Genomic DNA, 10,533 nt, shown 5'->3' with positions numbered 1-10,533 from the left:
CGCGACGAACCCTACTTTTTACATTCAAGTTTGAGTTCGATTTTCTCCAATCGCCATTTGAATCAAAAATGTTGAATTTGGACTCGTCGACAAAGACTAAAAAATTTCCAGTGTTCCTATGAAGTGTTTAAATGTTCTTTATTAAATTAAAAACTAATTTTTGTTCTTCGCTTCGATGAACGGGTTCTTGCTTAGAACACATGCAATGTAATTGCTCCTAGTGTACATTACAAATGATGATTTCACTACAATATTTACAAAACAATACCTAAATATATTCTATAGCGCAAATAATTATGAAACACGAACATAGTGTACGAATTCGTATTTAAGTAACTGTAAGTGCAATGCATAAATAATCGAAATCTCTAGTTCAATTGGACATGCTTTTTTGGCTAGAATGCCTTTCGCATGACGCGCTTCTTGAACTACCAAAGCATATGCATGTACAGTAATAAAGCACTCTATGTCATTGCGTACCTACAAAAGCTATCCCGCGCGACTGAGTAAGCGCACCCTGCACGGTCTTGAAGCCATCAATGTGGAAAAACCACCCAACACTTTTTCTCACTCACCATCTCTCATATCTCTCGTATTCATAATATAACACAATTGTATAAAAGCAAACTAGATGTGACCGACCGCAAGGAGAACAACCACATACACATGTTGATATAGGTTTGAACTCTTATCGCGTGTATCCAACTGAGAGTAACAACTAACGTCTCTCATTCAGAGATCATTTGTGTAAGGGCCCTGTGCCGATGGGAACATAGAGAAATCAGTTCTTGGCCTGCAGCCTGCGCGAAAAAGTATGACAAAAAGGAAGTAAAGCACCTCGCAGTCATTCAGTTTTTAAAAATGAACTATAAAGTCAGTTGAGTTCTGGACGTCGTGCACGGTAGACACCGGGTAGGGAACAAGCCGGGTAAGAGAATTCAAATGTACAGAAAGATATACACATTACGAACATTGCAAAATTATGCGATTTCCTTCAAACCCGGTGCCGAATATTCACTATTTACTTGTGATTGTGCAAAAAGCTTTAAAAAAATAGTGCTCGCCGTAAATGTCAATCTTCCATAGTGCGTACTTCCGTTAAACCGCGCGCGTCTTGTGTTTTATCCATGCCTCTCGCAAGGACACGTGCAATTACCCTCATTTTTAAGTTTTGTGCAAATGCTAATCGAGCCGGTGTGATAGACAAAGCCATGGTGCGACTAAGTAGAATCTTACCTGAAATTACAGTGATTTCACGTGTACCAGGTACATGGATGCTGGTTATAAGTGTTTGCATGCTAGGTGCACACTGTATGCCCCTGAACCCCTTCGGACAGCCACAGTTTGAGAATGATAATCTGTGGATAAATCCGTGCAACGTTCATAGTTATAACGAATCTAAGACAAACGAAAATAAACACATTACGCCAGCCCAACGACTAGACAATCTTGACCGGGTAAGATATTTGATAAATAAATTGATTAGGAAATATTTAAAATTCACTCGCGCATAAAATACTTTCCCATTCTTCAATACTTCCATAAAACATAAAAATTAGTTAAAGCACTAAAGTTTAAGTCATCCATTTCCAACAAAAAACGCACTTATGCTATTTACCATAAAAAATTGAAAATAATTTCGAGTATTTGTTCCGGATTTCAAAAATTTACAGATAAAAAGTTCTATCATTCGCACAATGCAGGAAATCGACCGAATTGCCAGTCATTCCGGTAAGGACACAGACTGGAACACGTCCCAGAATAAGAAAAAATACATGTTTTTGCAACAGTATAAGAAGGTAAGCTAATACTATAGCATATTTCTTCTAAAATAAGCTAACCCACGCTACAACAGTTTGCAAAGTGCTTGGATTCTGGTATCGACAATAAAGATGAGAAACAAAATTTCCAAATGTACATGAACAACAACACAAAATGCACCTGCTTCATTTGGATGACCTGTAAACAATATGCTAACGATAATTAGTTCGAATTGTTCGGTTCTCCTGAGATGAGCAATCGTGCCCGATAATACAAGAAAAATGTGAAAGGTAGAATCACTCAAAATCAATCAAACTCGATGGAGCGTCCCAGTTCAAAGAGGCCCTAATGCATCCCTCGAAAGAAATCTATGTTTTTATTTTCAATATTAAATTTTTGATTGGTTAGAAATGCATTGAGCCAAAAATTCAACAGCAACTTGCAGTTCTGCGATATTTATATTTTCCCGCGGTGGGGAACAGTTTTCCCTTTACTATATCCGCGCCGCATGTTCAAGCATATCATTATCGTAACGATATGATCATGATCTATATGAGAGTGCAGTATGTCCGTGTCGTGAGGAAGGTTTCTGTACTCCTCGCGTTCGTTGTGTATTTCGTGCAAGAAGCTTATCATTATAATATCTTTCACGCTCCTGGCTTTTCGATCACGTCATTGTGTGTCTTTTAGCGCGCGCAGGATCTCCGACTGTTGAAAAGCCCTTCATATTTCTGCTTATTAATCATCTTTACGACCAGACAATTTTTAGAGATGTACATAAAGCCGGTAGTTTTGAAATATTTGAATGCGATAGATTTTCACTAACAAGGGAAAATAATCAATTTTCTCGACCGGCGATCTACAGAAATGAACATTTAAATATACTTATAAATATACTGATCCACATGCTCTCATGCCTGGCTGCTGCAGTGATTCGTCATCAGTTTGACCGCCATCATAATAGTTAGATGAGACCGTCTCATTTTCGATGCTATTGAAATATGATGTCGCAAACCGTCAATCAAAAAGCTTGGATCAAGTTTTCTCTTTGCCAAAATAAACAGTGATCCAACGCTCGGGTTACGATGTTCACTGCCAGCTAGGCACAATCAAGTCTTCTGAATTTTCTATTTGTATTGCCAAATTATATAAATGTTTATATTTATCAATCGCAGCACGGACAAAATTTACCATTCGATGAGCAGAATAGAAAAAAACAAGCTATTCTCAGGGACTAAATTCAAAAACAATATGCATTCAGTAATAATCACACCAATGCTCTAACAAATAATTTAAGCAACTTAAATTTCACAGTGCCTACAGCTATCGAAACTCGACCGTTCCGACCTGTAATTAAAATTATAACTCATTATCACGTCACATCACAGGAGGGTGAATTTGTTTTATATCGTCGTTTGCCTTTTCAAAAATTGGCCCATAATGTTATAGACGAATGATCCTTTTGCCCACGAATCCAAATTCATCATTTTGATGATGTGTATGTCGAGCCCGCGTAGTGCTGCATCGTGTGGCAGTGATTCTCATAATCCGTTTATTTTTGTGCAACTTATACTGGTCCTCCTCAACAAGAGTGGATCGAATGTAATTTCGTCTGGACATAAAAAGTTTGATTTATTTTCATCGGTCTGTCTTGTGCACTTAACCCATATTTACAATAATATATTGTTATAAAATAACCTATTCGAAAAGAAACCGTCGCTTGAAAGCCATAGCATTTCCGCTTTTCCCATATCTTGACGCATCAACTAAGCATTTTTGGCTTTTTGGTCTTAACATGTCGAACGCGATAATTCCATGGACGTGAATAAGAAAAAGTAGGCCTAATAACGTTTGGGAATATAAGCCGAATAAACTTTGAAATGCAAATAAATATTTGTAAGAATATAAATTTCTTGTACTATAAGTACTTATTTATTGACACGATTCACAAGAAAAATTGTACGATGCTACAGTGATTTTATACTTCTCAATTTTGTATAAGTTGTAGATCTCATCAAATGAAACCCAAAACAATGTGTAAAAATGTTGTATATCCTCAAAATCTTGATTTATAGCTAAAATTCTAATCTTTTGTGACTTTAGGCGCAAAAAGTTAGCTACAATGTCATTTTTCAACCTATTTTCAGTTTTTAAATTGTTTTGGAAAGAAATAACCTCTCCAACGGTATGCTATGTTATGTTTTACATTTATTAGAATAGAAATGTATAGAAATCGCTTAAACTTTCAAACTGAGGCCCGGAGGGCCGAGTCTTATATACCAATCGACTCAGCTCGACGATTTGGGACAATGTCTGTCTGTGTACGTGCGCGTGTGTGTATGTGCGTGTCTGTGTCTGTGTGTGTATGTAACGGACAAACTCTCATTCGTGTTTCTCAACAATGGCCTTATCCAAGCCAATTTTAAATGAAAGGCCTATCACCCAGACAGAACGCTATTAAATGGTTTTACATTTCTTAGAAAAGAAATGTATAGAAACTTTCAAGATTTGGGACAATGTCTGTCTGTCTGTGTGCATGTGTTTGTAACGGACAAACTCTCATTCGTGTTTCTCAGCAATGGTTGAACCGATCTTATCCAAAGCAATTTTATATGAAAGTCCTATCACCCAGACAGAACGCCATTAAATGGTTTTGGATTCTGATGTTTAGTTTCGAAGATATTAATATTTGAAGGTGCAAAAATCGCGCCTTCGCAGTTTTTTGAAATTTGCTGCCGAAATCGACGACGTAGCTAACCAATTTATATATTTTTATAAAGCTTATACGAATACCTTTCGAACAAGCTATTGTTGAAAAAGGACAATTATCAAAAGAGACATTTAACATTAAATGCGGACGAAAGAATTTTATCAATTCCCATAGCTAGAAATAAGACCAGAACATTCAATGTATTATTTGCGTCAAAACGAATAATTTTAGGTCAATAGTATCTTCGGAGAATTTAAAGCATACAAAATGCCCTTTCTTTTGGTATTGAGATTTGTCTGATTAATCCCCCTAAGATTGAGATATTTTCATAAATTTTCTTGCAAGTGATTGTATTGAAATAATGCCTTCAGCAAATTTGTAGCTCTTACTTTTGCGAATAACTTTACTGAAGACATCAAATACATATTTTGAATACTTTAAAAATTATGGCTTGTTGCTTGGGGATTACCCTTTGTCGCCTATTTATTGTTCAATATAGTAGCCAAATATTATTTCGATAAAACGAATTTCGTATTTCATTTTTCTATCTGCAACCGCTATAATAACCACCGAACAATTCCAAGTTGTCTAGATGGAACTTGATCACTTATCGGTGCAAAATTTTTTATCGATCTGAAACATATCTCGGAAAATGAAAAGTGAAATGAATAACTCCAAGCAGCGGTGTAGCCAAGAGGATGCTTTGGGGTTTAGCACACCCCCCCCCCCGCTACCCAAAAAAATAATTGGATTGAAGTAAATAAATCAACAAATTATTAATTGATGTTAACTGATTTAATTCAATATTACTGTGATAATTATCTGATCAGTACATTGATAACCTATTGTTTGAAACATCATGAGGACCTTTGAAAAATTGTGGGAATGCGATCCTGATCTGTAACTGATCTATTGGTCTTGATCTCACAGTTGTCTAATGACATCAATATCAAACACTTGCCTAAAAACATTCCAATAGAAACTCATTCCGGAGTTCTGAAATCAATCATAATCATAATTTCCTATCATATTGAGTTCAGCTTTGAAGGGGTGTACTGTAATATGGATTAGGGTCTTTTTTTTAATAGGAAGCGAAACTGGAATTGCTTTAATGTCTATGAAACTTAGAACTACTCACCGAAAAATTGCATAACTTCCAACGTCGAGTTGAGACAAAAACTTTATAAAAATAAAAACGAGAAAACCACCTTCCAAAAGTAGGGGAATTTATGAAAAATTGCGTTTTTCGTTCAGCCAATTCCGCAGGTTTAGTATCTTCGATGAATTTTACAAACATTACAAAAATTTACAGCACATTTGATAAAATAATTTTGGCGTTATATCCTCCAAGAAGTATTTATGGTGTATTTACTCTTCAAACAAATTTAGTTCCAGACTTAATATTACAAACCACTTTGTTGTTTTAGGTTATTTCTATTTAATTTTAAATTAAATTATTATGATTTTACTGTTTATGATAAATCTCTTCTATTGTTTATAAACGATAAAATTTACATTTTATCCAAAGCTTGAGTTTGTGAAGCTCACAAGAGAAAGTTATTTTAGAAAAAAAATACTAGATTAAGGAACACTTCGTAAATATCATTTTATAGCTCGATATACTCCATATACCTAGTATTCATGCCTACAATAAAGTTGTTTTAAATGAAAGTCTCAACAAATTCGCTAAAGACAGGAACTCTGTTACAATTTTTTGAAATACTGATTCTCCATAATTTTCAAACTTCAAAGATGGCGGTTTCGTAATTATGCCATTTCGGCAGTAAGTTAGATTTTCACCAAATCCCCACCAAAACGAATCTCTGATTACGCTGCTGACTCCAAGTAAGTAGAAACAAAGTCGTTCTATACTCGTCCACAAGAGACTTCTTCGAATTTTGCCTATCTATTACAATACATTGAAGACCCGATTTGTTCAGCCCCCAATTTTATCAGCCTCATATGAAAATATGTTTGATGGGCTCTAGCAGACAAACAAGACTGAATTTGAGGAAATCCTTTCTTGAGCATGTTTTCCTTATCTTAAAGTTGCAAATACAGGCCATATTCGATTATCCGTAGTCTCGATTATCCGTAGACTCGATTATCCGTAACTCGATTATCCGTAGTACGACAATCCGAACAAATTGTTTCGATTATCGGCACATTATTTTTTCTCAAGCTACATCACACGTTTAAAAATTTATTATTTGCTACCAACTACAGTTTCTGAAAGAATAAATATTTTCTAAAAAATAATGAATACTTTGTAGAAATACAGAAATTTTAATTATTTAACATATAATTTTGAACTCGATGCGATGACTTAAATATTTTCGTACACCAATCAATTACAATTGATACTAGCTACAGTTTCTGGAAGATCAGAATTTCATGTTTTCAAAAAATATTCACAATAATACGTAGAAATACAGAAATATCGCAATTTTCACAAAAAATAACTTTTTCATCCTAATATTTAAATACAAAAATCGATATAAATTGATATCAGCTACAATTCCTGGAAGCACAAAATTTTAAACTCTCGTAAAAATTACAATAATTTGTGAAAATAAAAAAATTTCATATAATCGACAAATTTTTCAATTCAGTGCAGTAGATGCCAGCTTTAATTACTAGAAGCACAAAATTTTAAAATCTGTGATTTTTTTCTGTAGTTTTTAGAGTGAATATAATGACCGATTTGGTCAGCTCCATTATGTATTGACGATTGACAAAATCTGAACATATATGTTTCATATTGATTGGGACTATCTAAAGTATGATAAAAAACCCCACTCAATTCTTCGGAATTCTATTATCGCATCAGTTAAAAAAAATCGAAATATTTTAATCACTTTAAGAACATCGACACTTTTAATTCTTAGCACGCTTAAGTAAAAGGCTTTTGCTTTAATCCCAACATGTAACATAGGAGAATCAAACTACAAGACTTTGTCTTAAATGTGGCTGACAAAATCGGGTCAACAAGCTGTCAAATTCGGAGGCGGACAAACACGGGGACTAATAAAATAGGATCTTCACTGTAGAACAGCGCTAATAATTCGTTACGAAGTAGACGCACTGAAGACACATTCCAGCGTTAGGGGACAACGTTTGCACGCATCATGCAACTGTTAACAGCTCGTCGTTTGAAAAATCCTACGATGTAAGCTCGAAAAACTCAATTGAATACTTTAAAAGTCCTAACACAACGTTAATGTTATGGATTTGATGTTTTTCGGGTTGTCCTTTCATTCTGAGAGGTGAAAATGTCGCGTTAGGGGACAACAGAGCAAAATATTGATTTTACAACCTAGACTTGTGTTTATCAAAAAACCTGCTCTATCTCAAACTTTAGAGCATCCATTTGTTCTAGGAATTTGATCATCGATAGTCACAGAACATTACTGTATAATTAGATTTTCGAGTCCTCATGAAATTTTTTTCACGACCGTTGCAAACGCTGCGTTAGGGGACAACACCAAAACGAACACAAACGGTCGCATATGAAGTGTTGTCCCCTAACGCGACTGAAGTAGAGATGGGCCATTCGTTCGCGAACGGTTCAAGTGAACTGGTTCTTCGAAGAGAATGAGCGAACGGAAGATCTTTTTAAAAGAACGGTAGTTCTCAATTCTCTTCAAAGCGAATGAACTGAACCTGACCTTAAGCCGTTTGGCGAATTTCTCGGACCGATTTTTAGGCGAACGAATGAAAATGAACCGACTTGCCGTCCCACAAACCGCTCTCTGTGCTCTCCCAGAATGGAACCGGCGAAGAACGACTCATCACATTCTCTATTTCTCTAGTTATACATCATGAAGAAATCGCTACCCTTGATGAATTTGTTAAGCATACAGGGGTATAATAGTTTGGGCAGCATCTGTTTGGTTCCTCTCCAAGAATCGAATGTTTTGAGAGACATTCGCTAGATACAAGTAAATTATCAGCTGAACGGAAGAACGGTTCATCTGAACTAGTTCTTTTTACAGAACTGTTCAGTCGGGAATGGTTCTTCGAAGTGAACTGTTTCGCCCATCTCTAGACTGAAGTGTTTGTTGAAGCTCAAACAAAGCGATGTATATTATCTCTAAACCTGTAAATAATTAAAAATAAAAATTTGAAATGCCAAACCAGATGTATTTCTAGTTTCACCTTCATGTGTATTTGACAAATGATATTTAGAAATGAAATTAATATGGATTGAGAACTGGACACACCGCATACCACAGTGTGGCGGTATAGAAGAGATTGTAGACCACAATCGTTACTTTCTAAAGGTTCGTAAAAGGCGGTTTCAAGTAGTTTTGGTAAATTGAATACATTATTGACATCGGAAAATATATGAAATAAAATTAACTGTTTGTTAGGGTGACTCAAAAAAATTTCTTTTGAGCAAAGTTTTTTTCAAGTAATTTTCAATATTTATTTTCTTTTTGCGTTACAAATAAACAAATGTGACTTTGAAGCAACTCAACAAAGGTAAGATAGTCAAATGATTATACTCAGTCGAGCAGTTAATATATTTACATATTGTAGGTATATAATGTTGTCGCGAAATACCAGTAACACGGTTGAAATAAACATTTCGAAAGAGAATATCGCACTACCAGTTCAACCACTGGCGTTTGTACAACCGTTTCTGCTCATAGATCTGCAAGACGGCACTTATTAGTGATGATTACGGAAATTAATCAAAATGTAGCCGTTCACGCGATTTTTGGACAAGAAGGGGTCTTTCACTTCCTGAAAAATTTTGAAAATTTAGATATATTTCAGCACAAAAAAGTTCGTTAAAAATTTCAAACAATTGCGGTCTTATGGGTCAGATGGCCGGCTTGTCAATGAATTACCTGAATGATAGAAAACTGGTGAATTTCGTGAAATTGTATTGTAAATGTAAAAACATTTTAACGACATTCAATTAGCTAGAGATTACTGGGTAGGGAAAGTTATGAAACTTAGAGCCATAATACTCAAGTGAGAGCAAGAATGTGAAGTAAACAGATCGGAAAACTAGAAGTGGCAGGGACATTAGAACTGGCTTAATATCGTACGGGCTTAACCTTTGTCTTCTGTTAATGAGGGTCGAGCTTAGACAGAATTTCTACGAATCACCCGAGTTCACTAACATGTGTCCTGATAAAGGTAGACGTGTCTATCTTTACCGTGACAACCGACATCCAGTAATCTCTAGCTAATTGAATGTCGTTAAAATGTAAAAAAGAAAAATTTGACTAACATAGTCGAAATAAAAAAGGGAAAAAATTGTATTTTTTATTAGCGAATTCTAAGAAATGCGTATCCTCAGAAGAACATTTTGAATTTAACGTGCTATAAAAACATTAAAAAGCTGCGTTAAACTACGATGTTTGGTTCATATTTAAGAAAATCGATCCCGAAAAGAAAAACCGTGGTTTGTTCCAAGTGGTCTATAATTATCCCGTCAATTTGAAAGAATGTTTAAGGAGGACTAGTGAGTGTTATTCTCTATGACCAAATTCTTCCGTGCGCTCTCATACTTGTCATTCTAATGCGTTCCATTCAATATCTTTGTAATCACTTCGAACTCTGTTCTGAAATTGTTAATTTATCCTTAGACTCATTATTTCGTGACGTTTACAACGATTTGGCGAATCTTCATTCGACAAATATGTCTATATGTCTACATCAAAACTTATTACAGATTCGGAAAGCAGACAAAATTTCACGAAAGATTCAATCAACATAAACTGAATATTATAGAATTTGATGATTTGACTTTTATTGAAATACGTTGAAAGTTTCGAATTTGTGACGCTTTGTAACGTCACGTTACATTATCGGTCATAAAACAATCCTCTGCCAGTATATTCAGTTAATGTTCGTGAAATTTTGTCTACTTTCTGAATCTGTAATAAGTTTTTAATGTAGGCGTTCATTTGATAAAGTTATAACATATTTGTCGAATGAAGATTCGTCAAATAGTTGTAACGTCACGAAAGAATGTGTCCTTAGATAGTTTATCTACTGATAGATGTAATAATAAACATGATTATTTTTCGATATTATAAGGTAGG

General features: G+C 34.9%; 1 protein-coding gene across 1 annotated transcript in view; it reads left to right on the top strand.

Moving 5' to 3' along the window:
- Positions 1-1,186: 1,186 nt before the first annotated feature.
- Positions 1,187-10,533, top strand: part of LOC131685478 (uncharacterized) — a 64,963-nt gene continuing 55,616 nt past the window's right edge. The window contains exons 1-2 of the mRNA XM_058969256.1: positions 1,187-1,457; positions 1,674-1,799. Of these exons, the coding sequence (XP_058825239.1) occupies positions 1,212-1,457; positions 1,674-1,799 (372 nt within the window). The 5' untranslated portion in view covers positions 1,187-1,211. The remainder of the gene's footprint in view (positions 1,458-1,673; positions 1,800-10,533) is intronic.

The sequence above is a fragment of the Topomyia yanbarensis genome, chromosome 1, assembly GCF_030247195.1.
Source record: "Topomyia yanbarensis strain Yona2022 chromosome 1, ASM3024719v1, whole genome shotgun sequence".
Classification (NCBI taxonomy): domain Eukaryota; kingdom Metazoa; phylum Arthropoda; class Insecta; order Diptera; family Culicidae; genus Topomyia; species Topomyia yanbarensis.
This window is presented reverse-complemented; position numbering and strand designations above follow the sequence as displayed.